This window comes from Haliotis asinina, chromosome 3, assembly GCF_037392515.1.
Source record: "Haliotis asinina isolate JCU_RB_2024 chromosome 3, JCU_Hal_asi_v2, whole genome shotgun sequence".
NCBI classification, from domain to species: domain Eukaryota; kingdom Metazoa; phylum Mollusca; class Gastropoda; order Lepetellida; family Haliotidae; genus Haliotis; species Haliotis asinina.
The window spans coordinates 83,683,134-83,708,064 of NC_090282.1; the positions used below are offsets into that span (position 1 = coordinate 83,683,134).

At 38.4% G+C, this 24,931-nt stretch overlaps 2 protein-coding genes across 6 annotated transcripts; one reads left to right on the forward strand and one right to left on the reverse strand.

Moving 5' to 3' along the window:
* Nucleotides 1-91: 91 nt before the first annotated feature.
* LOC137278611 (peptidyl-prolyl cis-trans isomerase FKBP8-like) lies at nucleotides 92-15,411 on the reverse strand. 2 transcript variants are annotated; one of them, XM_067811083.1, is made up of 11 exons: nucleotides 15,338-15,411; nucleotides 13,250-13,764; nucleotides 12,746-12,893; nucleotides 9,639-9,726; nucleotides 9,133-9,243; nucleotides 8,148-8,222; nucleotides 6,812-6,929; nucleotides 6,533-6,622; nucleotides 5,888-5,965; nucleotides 3,791-3,916; nucleotides 92-3,122 (listed from the first exon to the last, which is right to left on the reverse strand). In XM_067811083.1, the coding sequence occupies exons 2-11, from the start codon at nucleotides 13,760-13,762 to the stop codon at nucleotides 3,033-3,035; spliced, it is 1,437 nt and encodes a 478-aa protein (XP_067667184.1). In that variant the 5' UTR covers nucleotides 13,763-13,764; nucleotides 15,338-15,411; the 3' UTR covers nucleotides 92-3,032. The 2 variants fall into 2 exon arrangements, with proteins under 2 accessions (XP_067667184.1, XP_067667185.1); XM_067811084.1 differs by having other exon boundaries at nucleotides 15,269-15,410.
* Nucleotides 15,412-15,575: 164 nt separating this feature from the next.
* On the forward strand, nucleotides 15,576-23,041 carry LOC137278612 (U11/U12 small nuclear ribonucleoprotein 35 kDa protein-like). Of its 4 annotated transcripts, XM_067811086.1 has the most exons (3): nucleotides 15,576-15,639; nucleotides 17,779-17,962; nucleotides 21,284-23,041. In XM_067811086.1, exon 3 carries the CDS (start codon nucleotides 21,292-21,294, stop codon nucleotides 22,132-22,134), a length of 843 nt encoding a protein of 280 aa, XP_067667187.1. In that variant the 5' UTR covers nucleotides 15,576-15,639; nucleotides 17,779-17,962; nucleotides 21,284-21,291; the 3' UTR covers nucleotides 22,135-23,041. The 4 variants fall into 4 exon arrangements, with proteins under 4 accessions (XP_067667187.1, XP_067667186.1, XP_067667188.1 ...); XM_067811085.1 differs by lacking the exon at nucleotides 17,779-17,962; XM_067811087.1 differs by lacking the exons at nucleotides 15,576-15,639; nucleotides 17,779-17,962 and adding an exon at nucleotides 17,431-17,534.
* The last annotated feature ends 1,890 nt before the right edge of the window (nucleotides 23,042-24,931 follow it).

Sequence of the window (24,931 nt, forward strand, 5' to 3'; positions counted from 1 at the left end):
CTTGGCTGAGTAATGATCACTGTATCACCAAGATCGCCACCTGCACAACAACAGATTAAATCTAAGAAACACTCAAGACAAAATCAACATGTTGATGTATGATATTTAATTATCAAATCATTCATCACAATCTTGCTAAAATACAATTATAACAAACACGGATTCTTATTCTCAACAACAGGACTTTCAAATACATATTTCTGGAGTACATACTTCACTCAACAATACATTTCACATAATAATGTACAGCAACATAGCAAAAACAAGCAATAAATGAACACATCAAGCTATTTACACCTGGTCCCATGTTGGATTGTTATGCATATGAAAATATGTACTATCATTTGCACTTAACACATACACCTTGCAAGTACAAATTACCCTTATGTGTGGATAGAAACATATAACAAACTTGGGCCTCCCTTTACAATACAGCACCTGAAACTTTAGAAACTTTAGAAACACCTTAGGGTTAGGGTAGGGTTAAGTTAGGCCAGGTTAATCTAACCCTAACATCCTCATGAGAAGTTGTGGTGCTGTATTCTGAAGGTGGTCCCAAACTTATCTAGATTGGCCTGCAGATAGATTTAAGTACCAAATACACAAACATGCAACTAAAGGAGAAATGTGAGCAGTATATCGGTAGTTGTAATGCTGATCTATCTTATCTCTAAACTGACTGGCCACAGACATGCATCACACTGGTGAAACCATCAGTAACTGTACTGACTGACATGACTCCGCCTTCATAAAGCACTAAGGAGATCATAAGTCACTAATAAAGCCTTAGTGCAATGTCCAAGAAGGGAGTTAAGGTTAGCCCTAGTAAAGGTTGCTTCAAGAAATCAGGCCCTAGGCCAAATCTGAAGGTTTCAAAGATATGAGCTGTAGATATTTGCATTGAAGAAACACAACACAGCACAAATATAACACTTGTAGAGGACACTTGAGAAATTAATACACCATGAACGGATTTTTTTCTTGGGAAGATATTGGCATCTTGGCAAAATACAGTTGGAATATACAGTGTAACTGTGTATGGAGCAAATATCTTTCAAATCATTTTCACTTCACAACAGCAAGGAAACAATGCACCACTGAAAAGGACAGATGAGTCCTTAACATTGTAGGTAAGGGGAGATAATTGTGATGATCCAGACAGATCTCGCCCTAAAACCTTACCTACCTACCTACAGATCTCACGTCAACTGTCACGGCCACCCCATTTGAATCATTACAAGCTGATGTCCGAAACATGGACAATTGTCATCGGGAATATATTTCAGGAGACAAGACCACAAAGAAAACTCCAAAAGCGTTTCCTTTTCTTGACAGGTTCTTAAACACAAATATAGACAACTATATAGTTTGTATACCTTGATGCATCTATGAAATATTTTGGCATCATCCAAAAACCATGTTCTGTTTGTGGTATCCCAACAGGTTGACAATGTAAAATCCCTCTCTCCTAACCATTCATGTTACAATGTGTCGCAATGCACTGCATGTTCCTGGCTGTCTTCAAGCACACAATTTATTCATAGCAGATGAGTTCCCATGCCTTTCTTTCACACCACTCATCACTGAACAGTGAATGGAAATAACTAACAATATGGACTCTTTCTTATAAAGCATGCAAATCAGATATATGGAACCATCACATGATGCCTAGTCACTCCTGCAAATTTCTAAAATCCACTTAAGTCCAATATGTGACTATGACAAGATAAGTGAAAGCATGAAGCATAAACATATGGTTATACAGTGATTTGTATCTGGCTGAAGCTCCCTCATGCCAGTAACAGAATACACTGAACATCACCTGATATCAAGTGGCATTGGTCCTCAGTCAGTCTGAATGGATCAACAATCACTGCCTCATCTTATTTGAGTCTTGTACTGTTTATTTAGTGAGTGAGTGTAGTTTTATGACTCCTTTAGCAATATCACAGCAGGTGACATCAGAAATGGGCTTCGGGCATTGTTCCCATGTGGGGAATCAAACGTGGGTCTTCCGCACGACGAGTGAACACGTTAATCATTAGACTGTCCCACAGTGTTTGATCAGTTTGTGTTAAGTATCATGTATTCATAAGCTGAAATAGGCTGCAATAATGTTCTGAGCGAAACAAATTATCAAGCACAATATTTTGAACTACTAACACACTGAGAACAAGTACTCAAAATGTATATAAGCAGTTACACATATGCCTTGTCATCAGTTGTATATATCACTGAGTTATATGTACTCATTTCTTACAAATGTATTGCCCAGCTAAAAGAAGCATTGTAACTTGTAACAATTAGCCAAACTCCTACAGTTGTTCAGCTTCAGCTGATCGAGTGAATACTAATGCATTGCATGAGCCTGCCGTAACTGGTTGGGTCTATTATTGTGAAGCTGATAGCTGATTGTCAACATGTCCGAACAGCTGTGACAAGGTCACAGTTTGACATCTCACCATCGAGAAATTGAGATGCTACAGATGGTTTGATGTTTCCAATGCATGCTTCACAAAAACGCAACATTAATAACTTTCTCTGTTCCCCTATTTAATGAAATTAACTTGATCTGATGTTTGTGTCATCTGACCTCCTGGGTCATGCATATGTTGGCTCAGGCCAAGGTGAACAAGTTGTACAACCCAAAACAGCCATGAGTTACCTCTCTTCTGATGTAGTGGATTTATGGTTTGCGATCATTCGTCATTAAACTTCAGGTTTGAAATGGTGTCCATTCCATTTACAAGGTCACACTAACTGCCTTCGATCACTCTGAAGAATTTTAACATTAAGATATCTAGAATATTTCATGCCTGTTTTCCAAATGTCACACTGACACATACCTAGGTGTCACACTGACACATTCCCATGTGTCACAATGTCACATCCCTATCTGTCACACTATCACACCCCTTGGTGTCAGAATGTCTCACTGTAACACCCCAAACACTCACACTGTCACATCATTATGCCCCAAGCTCTCACACTGTCACGCCCCTAGCTCTCATCATGAGTAACCTCCCTTGCTGTCAATGCTGACCGTATCTGTATGCCACTGCTAGACCGACTGATACCACGCCTGCCATTACACTACCAAATATCAGGGGCATCTTCCACCACTGAAATACAACAGAAAATTAGCATGAGGGCAAGTAGACAAACATACATAATAATCATTTAAACATACATGTAAGCTGTCAGTCATAAACATTAAAAACAATGACTAGTTTGACAATGGACGTCTACTTACTGAAGGACCATTAGATTGAAACAGGCATCTATTTACTGTTGGACCACTAACTGAAGGACCACTAGATTAAAATGGCATCTACTTACTGAAGGACCACTAGATTCAAACTGGCATTTACTTACTGAAGAACCACTACATTTACACTGGCATTTACTTACTGAAGGACCACCAACTGAAGGACCACTAGATTCAAACGGGCATCTACTGACTGAACGACCACCAACTGCATGACCACTAGATTCAACCTGGCATCTACTTACTGAAGGGGCTTTAACTGAAGAGCCACTAGATTCAAACAGACATCTACTTACTGAAGGAGCACTTACTGAAAGACCACAAGATTCAAACTGGCACTTACTTACTGAAGGACCACTAAATGAAGAACCACTACATTCAAACTGGCAACTACTTACTGAAGGACCACCAAGTGAAGAACCACTAGATTCAAACTGGCATCTATTTACTTTTGTACATTAGTTTAAGGATTCTACTTACTATTCACTAAGGATATTAGATTCCAATTTGCCTTCTACTTACTGATGGACCATTAGTTTGTTTCTTTGTGGGCTTATTTGCCCCCATCATTCTCCGGTACATTGCACGCTCTGAGTCTGTATCTGCTTTCAACTTCTGGCTCAACTTTGACAATTCAGTGTGTATAATCTGAAAAGTGAAGGAATATTTATAACTTCTACATATCAGGTCAATGACATGCCAAATTCAAGAGTGATGTATTCTGAAAGATGCCTTAATAAACTGAACACTTCTAGAAATCACTTTAGTTCGACAGACCATCTCATACACTCTAAGCAATCCTTAGTTCCAGTATCATATGTTTCACTGTTATCCTGAGTCTAACAAACCCTAGTAGAAGGTTGTGACACCTAACCTTTGAGCGACCTATGACCGTCCAATCAAACTAGGGGCAGCAGACTGGATTGAACCAATCAGAAATGAGATAAAATTTAGGGTTTCTTGGGAGTTACACAACAGTGTTTGGATTTTCTCTTCACTTGTCACTGACACAGATCTCTCAACAAATGAAATTCCATGTAAAACAGAAATACTTGACCTGCTGTATATTGTTACGAGTGTGTATTTTCTGTATATTTTGTTATTAATTCAGTAATAATTATTATTGAGTCACAGGGCTTAGTGTGGTGCCCCACTTGGGGTCATTTAGTTATTTGTTTCCATTAATTACATGCTCTTTCCATTCTGATGTGGCTTTAGCTTCCCTTCATGGTCTTAATGCTATCCTTTACGAGCACTTCATTCACTTCATGTTCAGTTCACTAATTACACATCATTTTAGAGTTACCTCCCTTCTTGTTCGTCTGCTCCATGTTCATGTTCAACGTTAACCATACTCCGGGTTTGTACGGCTATGAGTATGCATAGTTCTTTCACCGCTATTCATAGTGATGTATTATGACATTGTCAACAAGAGGAATGAAGATTTATAAATGCATACCGATCTTTATGTCATCTTTGTGAGGACAATATACTTAAGAGTTTTGAATATTAAATATGATGGGTCACATTTCGTATAATAGATGATCCACATTTTTAGTATTTTGGCAGCAGGCTTGTCTGGGAATTATCTGCTCTTGACTTCCTGTTTGCTACTTCCGGGAGACGTTGCTAGAGCATTCTACAGTGTTGGCGATGGCAGCAAGTGCTTGCACTTTCAAGAAATGACTGAAAATGTATATAAATGCTAGCTGCCATGTTGTGTGCGACACAGATACACACATTCATATTCATTTGCTGGAGTTTCTCATTCAGCCTCTGCCAACGCTTCATCTACTGCTGCCAGACCGCTCACTATGTTACATTCTGCACGACTGTTTCTCTCTCACACCAAGACTTTGATGAGTTTGCTATACTCTATATTTTGTGACCCATTGTCTTAGATCTTGCTGCATTTGTATTGTATTTGAAATCGGTATTGTTACATTGAATTGTGACTTTGTATACCCTGCTCTCATTGCTAAATAATAATATTTGAATCTTTTACACTTAAAATAAGAGTTAAGACTTAAGAGTTTCTGATCCAGACAATGCATGTGGTACAGTGGAATCTTGCTAATCCAGACACTGCATGTGGTACAGTGGAATCTTGCTGATCCAGACAATGCATGTGGTACAGTGGAATCTTGCTAATCCAGACAATGCATGTGGTACAGTGGAATCTTGCTAATCCAGACAATGCATGTGGTACAGTGGAATCTTGCTAATCCAGACAATGCATGTGGTACAGTGGAATCTTGCTAATCCAGACAATGCATGTGGTACAGTGGAATCTTGCTATTCCAGACAATGCATGTGGTACAGTGGAATCTTGCTAATCCAGACAATGCATGTGGTACAGTGGAATCTTGCTAATCCAGACAATGCATGTGATACAGTGGAATCTTGCTAATCCAGACAATGTATGTGGTTCAGGAGAATCCAGCAGAAATTCAGGTTTGGAATAACACTGCTTTGTACACACGCACTTGAAGATGTGCGGAATGCTAAGGATTGGTGACATCCTTACATGAAACAAAATTTACAATAATTTCACATTATTGTGAGCAGTATAGTTTATAGAAAGAACATGTCCATACACCGACACTGGTATAACCTTACCTTTGATGCTGGATCTATGTTCAGGGCCTTCTTCAGATAAGATAAAGCTTTCTCATTATCTCCCTTTGAACCGTATGCCTGTAATAAGGCAAAAGTGATCAATAGTAACAACAGAGAAAGCACAGACTACGATGTTTCACTTCCTTTCTACCAGTCCGAATTTGTAGCATTCTCTCTCTCTGTCTCTCTCTCTCTCTCTCTCGCACGCACGCACGCATGCTTGCAGACACACACACAGATTTTAGTCACAGAATAAATTCAAATATGAAGTCACTGATATTACAAACCTGCTGTCATTAACATACAACCCTAAAGCCAAAGAAAAATAAGATATGTTAAATTTCAGTGCCCAGTTTATCTTCCCACGTAATAAGAATAAATTATAACATTTCTTCTCCCATCTAAATTCAGACATAGTTAGCCTTATTCCAATACCTGATCACATGTTTAGAAGCAAATATATACATGCAGTATGCTCCATGTCACCACTGACATGATTTCATGCTGATCGTTTAACATGAACAAATGTCTAGGGAAGTAATACTGTAAGAGGGAAGGCTTACTTCAGACAAACTTAATTCTGCCCATAACAATGTTCATGTGTTAAGAGACAACAGGCATCTGTAGAAGTATTTTTCTGTATACCTTTCCTATTCTGTAGAGTGCTTTAACATTGTCAGGTTGACTCTTCAGCACTGATTCACAGGATCTAATTGCTGCATCATAAGCATCAATCTGAAATACAATTAAATACCATTATTGTACAGAGAGCTGTCCTACAGAGATACAGTCCCATCAAGATGTGTTACTGTAGTGGGATATCAACCTACTTTGAGACCTAGACCCACCAAGATGTGTACAACAGACTGGGGTTATTTCCCAGGGAAATACATCTGTGTTGCTCTAGAGTTGGTATCAACCTACTTTCAGTTGAGAAGCAGCCAAATTGTTGTAGCATTTCAGTTTGCAGTCTAAGACTTCCTGCAAGGTGTTAGTGTCAGCGCCATCGGTGCTGCCAGGATATTCTAGTATTGTGATGGCTCTGGAACACACAACCATATATGACATCACACCTTCAAACTGGAAACTAAATGACACATCGACATTACATTCATTGTGATTGAGAGATAACTGCCTTGACAGTTTAAATACAAAATTGATCAATGATTGAATTCTATGCATACTTATCTTGACTGATACCATTTGCTTCTCTCCTTTAACCTGAGTGACACTGGAATTTTTTTCCTCACATCTTTCTCAAAGGAGTTTAGTATCCCGTTATCATATTGTCAGTCTTAAGTACTTTACCTCCACATTGGAAAACAGATGTATCTCTTAGACAGTGACAAGAATATTTATACACTGGGCAAATGCATGTACTGAATAACAAAGACTAAGTTTCCTTCTCCTGGCTGATACTAGTACAGAACTGTAACCTAAATTGTGGATAACCTTGATTCATGGATCGCAGTAATTATCATGCTATCTCATAAATTAAGTCTCACATGATGTCAAGAAGCGGTACTTTGATTGATGCACATACTATGCCATGCCTTGAAGACGAAAATGTTGAAAATCCCTGCATTACATGTACATACACTCAGTCCGATTGTCCTGCACTAATACAAATAGCCCAAGCTCACAAATGCCACCAATGCCAAACTTTATTTTCACAGAATGTAAAAAAAGAGTAAAAAGTAAAAAAGATACTGTTAGTACCAACCTTCTCAAACCTAAGTGTCAATACTTACTGTAATGGGTAATAGTCAAACAACATAATCCATGAAACATGGTGATGTCATATGTCAACAAAACAATCAGTGAGCATGTAAAACGAAATGGTGCACCTACAATTTGCCGCACTTGCCTCATCTCTACGAATCAAGGTTACACAAGTGTACCTTGTCTCTCCCATAACCCAAGTTACAGCAGAGACATTCTGTATTATGTCCCCAAGAACTGGAGCAACATCTCCAGCGCACCCCTCCACCTCCCAAGTGCACCATCCACCCACTTGACAAACTAGTGAATACACTGCCATAATAGAGAGTTGCTTAAATTTCCGGTTCAAAAGAGACAGTTGGGATTGCTGCGATCATATTGAAGTTGTGATTATGTGCCACATTTTTTCTGACACTTATGAACCTGTTCATAATCTAGATAGAACAACATTTATTACCAAGATAATAAGGGTCCCATGATACGTATAACTGAAGACAAAACAGTAGAAAAGTATTGTGAATGTGTGTCTGGACCTTACTTAGAGTAGGAGTTTATGGCACCAGTGTAATCCTTCCTTCCAAACAGGTAATTGCCTCGTTCTCGCTTTGTTTCCCTGGGAAATACAAGAAAAGAACAGATACCTATGAATCTGTAGACATAAACAGCAGATAAGAATCTATAGACATAAATATGAGATAAAACAGGATCTCCTATTTTATATGAAACATGTGCAACATCCAAAACACGCCACTGGAACATGCTGCACCAATAACACATTCACTATGAAAGTGCACCACAATTGTTACCATGGAGTCAAGTTCAAATGATATCACTATCTATGTCACTGAAGCTGTTAGCTGTCAACTTTGGACAGCGTTTATTTCTGTTTAACGAAAAAGAACCATTTTGGGTGATGAATAGAATTCCTATCTGAGTGTCTTTTGTTTTCAAACATCATTCCAAAAAGCAATAAAAGCATAAAACTCTCACTCTCACAATTAATCAAACAAGTAACATTTACGCTTTAGACAAGACTACACTATAATTGTCAGTACCAGAACACAGAATATATGATTCAGACACTAAAAAGTATGAAAAAGAAATAAAGGAGTGACACGTGGACACCCTCAAAACACCTGTTTCTTTTTTAAGCCATTAGAACAATTTCATTAGCATTAAACAAATATACATATTGATATTCCTGCTTATCAAGAACTGCCAAGTCAAATTCTCAGGTCAAATTTGAACAGACCTGCTGAGCTTTCTGATTCTTTGAAACGCCTTCCCTCGTTCTGTCTGACCATGGTCAGCATCAAAAGTGAAGTATGAGGTTCACGCTTAGAGTTACCTGCTCTTGGCTGTTGGACCCCAAAACCAAGACAAAGTTTTTTGGGTTTTGTAAATATTTTACTTAAAAACATTATTCCAAATGCCATAGGTTTTAAAATGGCCATTTTAATGCTTACAAGTACCCCTAGGAGGATTATCTCTTCTGAAAAAGAATTTCATATCCATGAACCTACCCTTTTGTGTATCGCTCTTTTACTGACAAACTGCTGAGCAAGGGGCTTTGCTCTTTGTTGAGGAGTTCAAGGGTGTATGTGATGGTGGCATCACCTGGGATATCAGGCTCTCTGTTCACAAAGAAACTGCATTAGTGTCAAACTTGCACAATTCAAGGGCAATTCACACAATCAATGAACCAGATTTCATACATATTCCATAAGCTCAAAATAGGTGACTCACCACAAAAACCTCCTTGGAATGGTCAGTGGATGATAAGCATTGCCAACATAGTATCAGGTTTGAATAATGTGAATCATGACAGTGATTTACAAGTAGTGTCAGAAAACTAGTAGCTGTTGATGTTTTGGAAGGGGCCTTGACATGAGCATTGATCCACACTGTGTAGGCACCTCACACACACTTCGGCATGCGACATACAGTTACAAGTTGATTCAAAATCCAGTTAGGTAATTCTGGAGGGACCGATGTATTAAGGGATCAGAAGCCATGATAACCTCCATACCTGCCAAGAGCTCCAAAGGCATATTTTGCTGCTGTAATGAGTTCACAGGACTCGCCCATCTCCATCAATGAAACTGCCAGGTCCCAGGCTGGGTGAAGAATACACTTATTTCAAAAATGTAATTTTTATGACAAAATTGATTTTACACTTATCCTGACTATTTTCTTATCTCCCCTTCCTTCCAATTGCTCATTGGAAACTTGAATCCCTTCAAAATCCCTAGAAGTGAACATACAATCACTCACCTTTCACCATCTCCCTTCTCCCAAAAAAGCTGACCATGTGACCACCCACATGGTAAACATCACTTCCTTCGACAGAGTTGCCTCCACACAGGTCTGCAGGGAAGCCCGAGTGGTGAGAGGGAAAAGTTGGGAGGGCTTCATCTCTTGAGTCAGGATAAGTATAAAATATCAATTTTATCATAAAAAATTACTTATTTCCCCTTATCCTGACTCATGCTTATTTGCTTTTAGAATCCAACGAGACAGGCAGTGGGTCAACCACCTTCGGGATTCCCTGATACACCGCACTGTTATCCATGCTCGCTTATACACAGCTAATGGACCCAGCACTAGAGATAAAGGCTGTCACCTGATTGTTGAATCAGGTTGCGAATAGGTCCATGAGAGGTCCTTTATCAACTAGAAGGCTTCTACATGAAGCATCCACTCTGGGTGATGGAAGTGCTGGTCTGGATAAGGTTTAATGGTTTGAGGGCTTCTAGTATTGACGATAATATGTTGTTCCATCTGTCATCTGGAACCTGAATTTTATTCTGAATAGGTAAGAATCTGATGCCCCTTCAGGTCTTGTGACGGTTCTAACTCTAGCTTCATGTGATGTACTAGCCAACTCCACTATGTTAGCAGACTGATTGTAAACTTCAGTTGTAGTTTGAGTAAATCTGCCTCTTCATGTGCCTGTATACTGTCATCAACAACAGTAGGTACCCTTCTAATGTAGATATGTGACTATTGGTTTGGTTACTAGTGTAAATAACCACAGGACTGACGAAATTTCAAACGCAGTACCTTCCATTAGTAGTGTTTCCCATTGAACAGGAATCAAAGCTATTTCCTGGATGTGTGAGCAACCAATCATTCCGAACCTGATCTTCAGAACCCAGATCTTCTAGCAACCCCCTAGGAGCATCCTCAGCCAGAATAACTTCTGTTGTTATTGTTATAAAAAGACCCGAGTAACCACCATAAGCGGTTGAAGATTTCTTTTCTTTGGATCGCTGTATTTACGAAACTTTGCTGGGAACAATCTTCAACGTTGCCCCGGCTAGACATCTGCTTCTGCTGGATGTCAAGTTTAATTTCTAACGCCTGACATGACAAAGATCCCAATGACGACTGCTGTGAAGACATCGGCATGAAACACTTCTTGAATGTCTTGAAGTCAGCTTAACATCTGGCTTAATATCTGACTATCACTACCACGATTCTCTGAAATCCTGCGGTTCTACCACAGGCGGATCACTGTAAATGACAGAGTCATCTGCATCCTCCGACATCAGAGTAATAGCTGGGAATATCTGCGAACATACACGACTCGTACATATCTGATGGTTTCGTTGACCAGGACGACCTCTTGTGTCAACAATGACCACTTTTTGGAAGATGAAGTAGACACAGTCTTGGAATGTTTCGCTGGGTGGTGAGGATTTTTTCTTACCTGAGGCATGTACTCTTACCCCTGCTACCACTCGAGATGATGCGGATTTCGATTGCAAAGGCATGTTGACTTGAGAGCGATAATAATTACTGGACCGCAGTAACTCACAGCGCTGACAACAATCTAACCTCAACACCTGGGGCTCGATTTTCGAAGCTTTATTTTTAAGATAGTCGCAAGTTAATGTTAATGTATGGCACTTAGGATTATCTTAGCGCTAAGGGAGCTTCTAGGACCTATGCCCAAGACCCGATGAACCTGACAACAGGTTGTAAGGATCTTAGTTTCAGGTATTCAGATAATCAAATATTGAGATATTTAAGTGACGTGTGAAAAATATGTCAAAGTCATAACATCATATTATCAAAGACATTCCATATAGGTGAACACCACACCAAATGTACAAACGTTAGGCATAAAATGAATATAATATGCAACATATCAACATCACTGCATAATCAATTCTAAACACAACAGTAAAAAACATCCCCGGCTGTAAACGATGAATATGATGTCTGCAAAGTTCAAACAGTGACCTGCAATATGGTGAGTAAGTGAGTTGAGTGACTTTAGTTTTACGTCACACTCAGCAATATTCCAGCTATATGGCAGCGACCTGTAAATAATCAAGTCTGGACCAGGCAATCCAGAGATGAACAACATGAGCATCGATCTGCACAATTGGGAACAGATGACGTGTCAACCAAGTCAGCGAGTCTGACCACCTGATCCCATTAGTCGCCTCTTATGACAAGCATAGTTGCCTTTTATGGCAAGCATGTGTCCCAAGACCTTCACGGGTTTGCAATATGGTAAAAAAAAATGTAAATTAAGAAGGCTTTCTTTGATAATATGTTTCAAATATGATAGTTAATACATTTATAAATGCATTCATGGCCAAATTTGGGTTAATTGGTCGAAATTGAGAGAAATTATAGCCACAAAGGGATCAAGAAACATCAGCCAACCGTCCACTCAGGCGATTCAGGAGAGAGTGATGTTTACCATCTGGGTAGTCACATGGTCAGTTTGGGCGGGAGAAGGGAGATGGCTAAAGGTGAGTGATCGTACGTTCGCTTCTTAGGAAATTGAAGGATTCAAGTTTCCACTGACCATTCGGAAGAAGCGGAGATAAGCAAATAAGCATGAGTCAGGATAAGGAAAAAAAGTGATGTTTTTGACTGGATAAAATCAAATATCCTGCTCACACAGAAAACTGTGCTGAAGACCTTGACTGTGACACTCAAGACACTATGTGACATTGCACAAACACATTTATAGTCATCATTCAGAGCAACTACAAATAAATTAAAAGAAAGAAACGTTTTTAAAAATATTGGGTGCATATGTTGGTGATGAAAATATGATCACATATACTGATGAAGAGTCAACAATAGCCAGTGAAACCTGGAATAAACACTGACCTTGTATAACATCGCCATCTCCAAGTGTAAATGTGACAGTATCCTGTGTGTCTACAGCTGTACCATTCTCAAGACGACCCTCAGCCTTCAGTGTAACCATATCACCATGACTAGGACGTGAATCACGACCTTCTCCCTTCTTTATCACCTATTTGTACACAGTGAAATAACATTACATCAACATCATCACATGAAAAGAATTATAAAATAAAAACAAATGCGCAAACAGAACTGCTTAACTTCTCTGAAGGGCATATAGAAGTTGGTGTGGCAAACAACTGGGTTAATTCTATGGATATGCAACTTCTTTACTATTATGTATGCAATTCAGTGTTAGTATCCACACCAAAACAATGCTTACATTAATAAGAAAGAAGTTGGATATATAGAACTCTCTCTGTTGCTTAAACACTATACAGTCCAAATTTGGTCATCGTTGTAAACAGTTACAAATCCTTTTCAAATAATTATTTCTTTAAGTAGCTCATAACAGAAACCAGTTACCTTCTTCCTCAGTAAACCATTCCCTAATATGTCCATATAACCACCATCTTCCTCCTCCTTTTTCTCCTCAGGCACATACTTTTCTTCCACACTGTCTTGGTCTACTTCCTTTGCTGCATCCAGTATTTCAGCTTCATCGCTAATGTTGGAATGTGTTGGAGTTGCTTCCCCTGGATCTGGTATTTTCAGCATCTCAAATGGTTCACTCTGAGAATCAGAGCTACCTTCTTTGTCATCTTGTGTCAAGTCCACATTTTCATCAGAGGCTATACTGTCTTTTTCACCATTATTTCCAGCAACTCTACTTGAGCCAGTTGCTCCACCTGGTTCAGTTTCCTTCACTGGCTGCTCTGTTACTTGAGGTTCAGCATCAATATTTGTGGCTTCACTTTCCTGTGCATCTACCACCTGAGTGTTGCCTTCATGAGATGAGGCATCGCCTCGTTCATCCATAAAACCTGAAGCTGGATTAGGAGAAACAACCGTGGCACCACTGTCCCCCTTGGCCTCCATAACTGTAACAGATGTCACAACTGAAATCATGGAAATCAGCTCATGTTTATGTTAACTGTTTAACAAGATGGACCAGCGTGGTAAACTGAACCAAGACCAGGGCTACAGTTGCAATATGATTTTCTTAAAATGCTGTAAAAAGGAATTTGTTTACTAAAAATATTCTAGACCTGCCGCTGCAAATGAAAACTATTGCTCTGAATATTCAGACAATGTAATATGACACAGTAGTTATCAACCTAAATTCCTGTGAATCACTAAACGAAAATCCTTAAGAAGAGCAAACTTTTCTTCTAAATAACCTCTATGGTGAAAGTACAATGACTGAGTAAAGTCAAAGTGTTCCCTCATGATGTCAAAAGCCTAAGTTCACTAAACAGAATCACATTTTGGACAAGTTGATCATGTATTACAAATAGGTTTGATGTTAAAAGCAGAATGTGACTGTACTGAAAATGATCATTGCTTCTTTACTTCTCCAAAGGTAGTTTTAACATGGAGCAGTTTCACAAGCAAACATTTTCCATGATACATCTACACTTGCAACATTTGTCTGGAGGAAACTACTCTGATTGTTGTTGATATGACTCCACATTTCAAGCGGTGACACAGAGATATGACTCAAATCAAGGTCATAATCAATGGTTTGTATTTCAATGATGCTTCAAAAAAGTATTACAAAATAAAAAAAATTGCACGTCCTGGGTAATAAGGACAGATTGAATAGCATGCTTTGAAAATCAATCAATGAAAATCAATCAATGAACTTATTTCAGCGTTGGAACATTACTACGAGAAAAGACTCCCCTTTTTACTGTGTAACAGAGGGGGTTACGAGTGGAGTTATTGAGTTGAGTTTTACGCTGCACTCAGCAATATTCAAGCTGTTTGGTGGTGGTCTGTAAATAATCAAGTCTGGACCAGGCAATACAGTGATCAACAACATGAGCATAGATTTTGGCAATTGGGAACCGATGACATGTCAACCAAATCAGTGAGTCTGACCACCCAATCCCATTAGTTGTCTCTTACAAAAAGCAAAGTCGCCTTTTATGGCAAGCATGGGTTGCTGAAGATTCTACCCTGGATCTTCACGGGTCGGGTATGGGTGGAACTCTTTCAAGCCAAATAAGTGAAACATGCAATTGGTAATATGGACAAAACAGACAGTACATGTTATGAAAAGGTTCTGCAGCTGGAAAGAACGTATTACATTTATATGTATCAGAAGGTTTTGGACATCACATCGTGGACTTTGTGCCCAAAGTTTGTGTCTGCCTGAGCTAAACATGTTTCAATATTTGTCACCATCACCATTTCCTTAAATCATTAAGACAAAAAAGAACAACTGAAATATTAGTGAGACAAAATATGTTCTGTGTACCAATTAACGTGAAAGGGAAAGTGAAATCGTTACACAATAGAAGTCCAGACCGAATACCTGTCGCTTAAAACGAAACAGACTACTTATATTTACAGAGTTTTACATTCGAGGGACAAAAATACCTGGGGAGAAATAGCTTTTCAAATAGCTGGGGCGAAATAGTAGGGGTGTTTCAAAGTGAAAGCACGTACGTAATTTACACTAAAATCGTTGTCTAAGATGTCAATATCTCGGTCACGCTTCCAGAAATGTCGATCGCGACACTGTTTCCTATAAAGGGAAAGTAACGACATACGCTGTTATTCAGCACCATATCTAGGATAAAAAATATGTCCGCTAATATCTTATTATATTCTTGCAGAACCATCAAAGTTGTTACACAGCCCCTTTCGTTGAAAATTACTCGGAGTCTTGTTTTACGACAATCCCAAGTTGTTCTATCTGGAATATGACTTCCGATCAGCTGCAGGGTATCATTAGATGTACAGAGAAGGTCTCCAAATCTCTTCGCTCTTCTTGACTTTTTGACACGGAACCATTCTTTTTATCAGCTTACGTTATAGTTGTCATTCCATTCTTAAATTCCGCCTCATATTCTTGTATTCCCAAGTTCTGCAAGTTGCCTCTAACTTAGCGTCAGACGAACGGGTATTCCCAGGGTTGAAACCAATTGGCATTGACCTGTATGTTGAGATATCGTATTTCTTTTGGATGGATTTGATATTAGATAAATCCAGCACCCACAGGCATGCAAGACAAAGTCACCTAGTCATATACTGGACTAAGTAGTACATTGACATTGAATTTATTGACAAATAACATAAATTTGGATGTAGACTCAAATATTGATTTTTAACAAATTTGTTTAGAATTATTTTGTAGCTAATGTATTTCATGCCTTAAAATTTGAATGACAATCAATCAATCTTTTTTTGATACTTAAACCACCATAGGCCTGCTGGCAACTACTTTCCAACATTTTTTGTCATTCTTTTTTTGGCCATAGTTTCTCAACCTAATGAAATAAAAGTTTTCATGATGATAGATTAGCTATTCACCTATGGATCCTGCTTGTTTACAGGTGCCGATTTGTTTTTCTTTAACACAGCAAACAGGAAGCTCAGTAGTACATATTGTGCTTTCCCAACAACTACCAGGATCCGTTATCGCCACCACTGAATTGTTCATGTTATGCAATTTGTAATCAAATTACTGTCTATCCAGCCTAGACATATTCAGCTCCCTTCTGTAAAAATGAAATTTAAATGGGCAAAACCTACTCCCACTGTGAATTTTGACAATAGCTGACATGAGCTGATTTTGTGGACATTTTATTCCCCTCACTGAATTGTTTCTAATTGTCAAATCATACTGAATAGATGATATGAATTTTTATTTGTGGATTTGTCTTAATGAAAGGAAACCATAATGTAAATCACATCAAATTATTTAAGTTTCAACCATGCAACTAAACCTGTATTCACCATGTCAGCTGACGGTCACCTGTGCAGTAATACAGCTGATGGTCTCGCTCTGAAACAAGAACATAGAAATGTGCATATAGTGCTGTAATTATCTTTTGTGTGAAATTTTATGCTTAACCATACAGAAGTATTGGTTTATTATTGAAACACAAGTTTATGTATTTGTCTAACCATTTTAGGATCTTACATGAAAGTTACGCCCCTCACTATGTTGACCATGTGACATTTCCCAACCCTGCTATTATTATTTTAGAGAAAAACAAATTTCTTTGCTTTGATTTGAATTTTGGTTCAATTCACATGGAAATGTGTTGGGATATCCAAGATCTTTCTGAAAATGCTGTTTTAAAAAACAACAAATTTGATACAATCAGATATGTGCTTGCGTTGTAACCAGGAAGTGGCAACAACTGGTTGCTAGCCAGTACAAAGCATTTATATACACAATGTTTGTAACTGATCCGCTGAAAGGTATATGTCAAGTATTTACTTACTCCAAGTTTAAAGCTTATTTTTTATGTACAAATGCCAAATAGATATACATTGACAGGTTCTATTATTCAGTAGTATTTTCATTTGTCAACAATACACTCATTTTTCTTTTATTTGGATGGGTGTAGTAGGAAGATGTTAATTATTTCTTTTTTAAGGTTTTCATTGGCAGGACAGATAAAAAGAAAATTGTATTCACCACTAAATAATTAAATTTTTATTGTGTTCATTAAAATTCTGGCAATCTGATTGGTTAACTGGGAACATTTCTTTTGATTTCATTTCCCAATGAATCTGAAAAAAATAAGCCACGCCCACCGAACCGGACTACTTTCGGACTTGAGGAATGTCGGGGAATCCCTTTACACAGCGGGGGAATTCCCTTGCACTCGGGTACCTTAATGAACTTTGGGTAAACATTGAAGTGATACATTGTGGTTAACATAAACAAACAACTCAAAATTATCCGTGAACGTTAATAAGGTTGCAACGCCTCGACAAGAGGATGCGCACGTTGGAACATCAGTTCATGGCATCGCAATCCCAGTCACATCACAGCCTCTTTCTGCTTGCGCAAATACTACAATCTCAGTTCCACTAACTTCATATCATCGGGCTTCATTTCCATTTCTCACTTTTCAAACTGTCTCTTTCAGTTCGCAGGTAGTAATTCAAACGTTTGAACTTGAAACTTTGCCGATACCGGGACGCGTCACGTTGAGTTGTTCCACTCTGATTCGTCTACCGATGTTAGCTTGGTTGATTGACAGCTGTTTGGAGGTGCTCTATGCTGATTGGCTCATGGTTTGGCAGGCGTGTCATTTTATGTAGATGAGTAACGTGAGTCATGTCACGTCATTACCGAATTCTTACACCGAAAATGTTAATCGGTGGTAACAAAGATATCTGTTTCCATGAATTTGATTACGTTTAAAGAAAATATTGTTGACAGGGTATAGTATTTGTTCCTGAATTTAATTATAAGGAATCCTTAATAGCATTAACATTACAGAGGCTGCAAATTCTATGATTGCAAGGAATATTTACGTAATACCCAGTTTCAACAAACAATTTGTGCAATGTATTAATTCATTTAAAATTAACCTTAAAGATGTCTTCACAGTAGAAAAATGCATTGCTATGAAAAAATTATAGAATCAGTTTTTTCAACAATAAATGGAATATATTGCAAAACATGCTTGAACTATTTTGCTCATGTATTAGCATTCATCTCTATTGCCATTTGTAGATGTTTAGTTCATTTGCCTCAACTGATAAGCTAGCATTGTCAATGTTTATTGTGGTTCAAGTGCCAATTCATCAGCTACAGATTCTGATTAATACTGTATCTTACTTAGGGGTGAAACCGTATACTGCGGTATTAGTAGAACCACAGTATTTGGCCTTCGGTTTAGTGTACTGTAATGGATTCCAAAAATTCAGTATTTTCGGTTTTCATACTGTCAGTTTACAAACCTTTTGACACCTTTTCTAAAATGTCTAGAAGTCAAATCATTTTGTCCAAGTCTGTGCATTCCTAGACAGCTGCCATTTTCCAGGAAGTAAGTTCGGAATTGCCTTGAATCATACTCCAGCATAGCGATGACTTGGCATGGAAATCTGGGTAGTAGAGTGTCCTTTTAAGTCAGTCAGACATCAGTACCTGTATTCCTTTTTCAGTTCTTTCAGATAAAAATATTTGTCCAATCATGATAGGTGTTGATACCTTCTGTAACTGAGTACATTATGTAAACATATCAGTTGCATCAAAGATGAGTTATTACAGATCATGGGTATAAAATTCCCACAGGGTTTATCCAAATACAACTGGTAGGATACGTTAGACTTAGGAATTAATGCAAAAAACTGATCTGATACCTAAGAAACTAATTGCCTAAATTCCTTTCAACCACACATTTTATGAATAAGTGTGTAGTAGAACATGAACACTGGGTTTACTGAGAACATTATATCGAGAAATAGATTTTGTCACTTGACATAGCAAAAGTTCATATGTTCTCAGTAAATCTTTCTTTGAATCTCAAAATTAGTATTGCAACTATTCCAAATTTATACATGTCTGAAATTTCATAAGTTTTACTTGAATTATTGCTCAACAGATAAGCTCATTGGAATTAAGATCGAATGAGTTCTAAAGCAACAGCAATTCATACTAGAATAACAAAACCTTGATATTTTTCAACAACTGATCAGCTATGAATGTGATGACCTGACCTGAAACTAGGTGTTATTCATAGACATGTGCTCATTCTTAAGAGGCATTTAAAAGTTGGTGTAGTAATATAGGTCAAATCTGATGGATAACAACTTCTTGAATTTATTTCTCACGATGTTTCTGGGCTTTTTCAGGGCTTGTTCTTACCCCAGCATCAGGTTGAACTGAACAGTAAAGCTTAACCGTTAAACCTTACTGTTCAGTTCAACCTGATGATGGGGCTTAACAGTTAAACCTTACTGTTCAGTTCAACCTGATGATGGGGCTTAACAGTTAAACCTTACTGTTCAGTTCAACCTGATGATGGGGCTTAACAGTTAAACCTTACTGTTCAGTTCAATCTGATGATGGGGCTAGAACAACCACTGAAATGTGAGAAATAGATTCCAGAAGTTGTTATCCATAAGATTTGTCCTGTATGTGATCATTTGGCAAAACTGTCATCAATCAGAGAGATCTGGAAGGCATGCTATTACAAACAATACCAATGATTGCGCGAAGGATCACTTGACATTTGCTATCCAGTTCTTATGCGTTGTGTTAATTTATTTCATGAATTTCATACAATTTATATAATGACCGTTTTGTTCATTCAAAAATAAAGATTATGGTTAAGTTGTTCAATGTTATTAAACAATGTAAGGTTAGTTTGGCTGTTGTTGCCAGTTTTCAGATTTGTAATCATATCTCTTATACTGAACTGAAACGTACCAAACCGAAGACCTTGTACCACACTGCGTACCATCCCTAATCTTACTTTGATGTACTTTACTATTGTATCTCACTGAGTTTAATGAAGAAAAGGAAAAAATGAGCAGTGAAAATGGGATAAAGGTAGACATTTTATGACCGTGATTATTGATAAATAATACTCTCAGCACAGTTCAGCTTTCCAGTGTTAATAATGCAGATACTAATTACAAAGCAAATTTGAGCAGCTTGGCACAGTGACTTCTTTCATTGCATATCATAACTCTAAAAATGTCTGCCTGCTTTGTCTGGTCTACAGTCTGTTTGATGGTTGATGTCATATGCCTGAATATCTTATGAGTTTGAGTTAATGAGGAAACAAATGAATACAAAAAGAATAAGAAGAAATGGGTAATATTTTGCACACTTGGCAACTGATGCATTACTACTTGTTTTGACTCACTGTTGATATTTTTAGATATTTTTATGATCTTTGATTTGATACCCAAAGTGATCACAAAGCTGTTTTGTTAGTCATAGTGCAAAGTTTGCATTGTGTAACATGACCCTGACATTATGTATTAACTGTATCATCCCCAAACATAAGGCACCTGTACTTAACAAGCCATTATTTGGGTTCAGACACCACGTAAACATGGTAACTCATGTTTCTTTTGTATAATTTGGAGGGACAGAATCTTGTCAATGTATATTTTAAGTATCTCTGTTTGGTGAGAAACTTGTTTCCATCTCCTTTTGACTTGTATTTTAAGACACAGACCCATAAGAAGTCTGCTTCCTGATGCATCCCCAAACATAAGGCACCTGTACTTAACATGCCATTATTTGTGTTCAGACACCACGTAACCATGGTAACTCATGTTTCTTTGGTATAATTTGGAGGGACAGAATCTTGTCAAAGTATATTTTAAGTATCTCTGTTTGGTGAGAAACTTGTTTCCATCTCCTTTTGACTTGTATTTTACGACACAGATCCATAAGAAGTCTGCTTCCTGATGCATTACTCTTAATTCTAAAAGCTACATGTCCCTAAGTTGAAAAATCTCGGCAAATATTTGGTTTTGTTGAGACAAGCCTTTGGCTTGGAGTACTTTAAAGATGCTGAAAGATCTGTTACTTTAGATCTAATAGCATTCGTATTAAAATTTGTTAAACTTGCATCTATATTCCTTCAGCTGAAGCATAGGTGTTGATATTTCTGTATTTTTTGGCAGACTACAAGATGTCCTGGAAGGGTATTGATGATCGGTATGAACCACTCAAAGCTGGGAGTATCGATGGCACTGACACAGAACCACATGACAATGGTATTGTCCGAGCTATGAAAGCTAAATACAAACCCAACAAGTCTGTTGATGGTGACCCTCACAAGACAATATTTGTGTGTCGTCTGGATAGACAGACTGAGGAAGATACATTATGGACTGCATTTCGAGATTTTGGAAAAATAAAAAAATGTAGACTGGTTCGAGATATTGTAACTGGATATTCCAAAGGGTATGGATTTGTAGAGTTTGAAAATGAAAAAGATGCTCGTGCAGCAAGCATCCATGGTGACAAGATGACCATTGACAACAGAGAGGTATTTGTCGATTTTGAATGTGAACGGACCTTGATCGGATGGATTCCACGTAGACTTGGAGGTGGTATTGGGGGAAACAGAAAGTCTGGACAGCTGAGGTTTGGTGGTAAAGACAGACCATTTATCAAGCCTATAATTCCTGTTGTTTATAAAGGAGCACAGAGATCAGACGACATGGAAGGGTCAAGGAAACCAGAGAGAGATCATTACAGGGGAAATAGAGACAGATCTGAAAAAAATTGTGATTGGAGTAGAGAAGTAGATAGGGATAGACTGAAACGTGATGAAAGGAGGTACAGAGATGACAAAGGCAGAGACGCCAGGGCCAGGGACGGGGACTTCCGGCGACAGAGGAGGCGGCACAGAGACAGAAGTGATAGCAGAGACAGGGAAAGACCAGCAAGAGGAAGTCCAGGTCAGGGACTTGAAGAACTGGGAGGTGCACGTCGAGACAATGTTGTTAAGATCGAGCAAGACAGGTGACTGAAGCATCTTACTTTGAGGGATACATGCAAGTAACATGACTAACAAACAGGAAACTTCCACCTTTGACCTTTCCTTGTACCATCTGTCATTTTGTGAGTTATGACCTCTGTTCAAGAAGATAAGTATGTGATGTGTGAAGGAAGATCACTAGAAGCACAGAGCTCCTATGCTGGCAGCAAAGACTGAACCTTGAGCATAGTCAGACATGGCTACTACTTTTGTGACTTCAACACCCATTTCAAATCCTGCTAAGAGTAGGCATCAACAGTGTGATTAATATCACAACTGGGGACTATCTTGACTGTGTTTGAAACTTGAAAAAGATGCTCGTGCAGCAAGCATCCAGAGGGATGTGTCTGCAGTACATTGATCAATGACATCAACCTTTAACTTGTGTGTTGCAGACTCCAATATTCAGACCACTGTTGTAGACCTTGAACATCGACGATTGCAGTAAGGAAACAAGAAAACATGCACGAAACACTGTCTAGAGTGAGACTGGTGGAAATGAAGGGGTACATGTTGTATTATCCCATTATCTTGATACGAAAGTCCAGTCTGTTGACATGTTGGGTATAACAAAGAGTGTGCATCTGTGCTGACATCATGTGGAGAAGTATATTTTGTGCAGATAAAACATGAAATATGTGATTCAAATTGTGACTTCCAGAAAAGGACTGTTAATGAGTGACTTAAGAATTTTCAGCTAGCTTTGTTTTTTCAAAAGGTTTTGAGTAGATTGAAACAGTCACAAGACATATATCTCTGAAATTGGCATGCTAGAAGTATTAATTTCTCAGAGTGGTGCATGTAATGACATGTGGACTGACTTGACATAACTTTGTAAATGTGTTGGCATATATGCAAGGATATGATGTAGGAATAAAAACATCTGTATTCACAATGAGCTGTGTAAGAGTTGATTCTGAAACCCTTATCAAGCAAGAGATGGTGTTAATCTACCCTGCAATCTCGTACCTCTTTGTAAATAAGTACTCCAACTTAGTAGTTTGGCCTCTATTAAGAACCATTGTTAATGATTCATGTTGGAAAATGCTTTAGTGTTGCTACTGACAAGTCATCACCACCTTCATGTAACAATTTTCAATAGTGACATCAGAGAAGCAGTAACAGTGTGCTCAGTAACACTCCTCCTCCAACAAACATGAGCCTTCTTGACCATTTGTACCTGGTGTTCTTAACAGAGGGTCAAATGATATACAGCACATGTAAAGAAATGTTTCTCAGAAATAATAGAACTAAGAATGTCATCATAATATTTAATGTGTTGGTGAATGTGACACATCGTGACGTATACACAAAAAAGGTCAAACAGCACCAGCAAACATCAGTTGTATAAACCAAAAATGAAAATGACAAACATGAAGCATGCACTTATTCAGTATCTTTTGTACCTGTTTATGCATCCAAGACATAAGTGCACCTTGTTCTCATGCTCACTATTAAGTATATAAAGTTTGCAGAATCACATTCCATTTCTCTACTGGGAGGACCACTGGTGCTTGGTGACGTGTATGTGCATCAACCAAGTTCATCCCTGGCATGCTCACATGGTTGGAGGTTTGGTGAGCATGCAGGCCACTCCATACTCTCTACATGCTGCTGCCTATGGAATTCTGTAACAATCCTGGCCACATGAGGCCTAGCATTGCTGTCTTGCAGTAAAGACGGTCGACCATAAAATCCATGCTTGCAGGAATGGTTGTATTATAGGAGTCACTAGTTATAGACCCGATAACACTGGTAAGGTTACTGTTCACCATGTTCAGTGGAGTATGTCCAGTAGGAGTTATCCCAGCCCCAACCATGACCAGTTTTGGTGTGATGTGCTCCCAAATCCTCTGCTGACCATCATGGAGGGACAAATTCAGTCGGCTTTTGTCAGTGAAGAGCACATGAGACCATTGTCATCTCTGTCTGGTTTGCCCTGCTGTGGCTCTTGGGAGACCCGGATGACATGCATATTCCATGGATCCATTGGCTTGAAATATCTGCCACCTTTTATCAATAGCACACTGACTCAAATTAAAGCAGACTGCAACACGCTGCTGAGTTAGACCAGATGGGAAAAGGACTATAGCCTGACCATTTCAGCAAGTGTCAAAAAACATCTTGTTTGTGATGTCAGTTATCTGAACAGTGAATAACAGTGAAAAAACATCAGTGTACGTGTATTGTCCCCCATTTTCCATAGATACAGCAACTTGCACCCAAAACTCATTGACATTAAGTGGAAGGTGGATGTCTATATTGACAATATTTGCCCACAGGTACCATAATACAGCATTCATGTCAAACTTATACATTCGGACAGCCAAGATTTTTGTATACACATGGATTCCCAAAAGTTGTTTATAAACATGTCGTGGATTCCTACCACAAGATGCTTGTAAACACATTCCACCCCAAGTTGTTTGTAAACATGTCATGGAATTCCATCTGAAGATAGTTGTAAACATGTGGATTCCCACCACAAGACATTTGTAAACATACCATCGATTCTCACATGTTTGTAAACATCTTGGATTCCCACCTACATGTTTGTAAACAAGTCATGGATTCTCACCTTAAGACATTTGTAAACATGTCATAGGTTCCCACCTCAAGATGTTTGTAAACATATGAAATCCGACTCAAGCATGTGGATTCCCACCTTAGCATGTTTGTAAACGTCCTGGAGTCCCATCTTAAGATGTTTGTAAACATGTCATGGATTCCCACCTTAGCATGTTTGTAAACGTCCTGGAGTCCCATCTTAAGATGTTTGTAAACA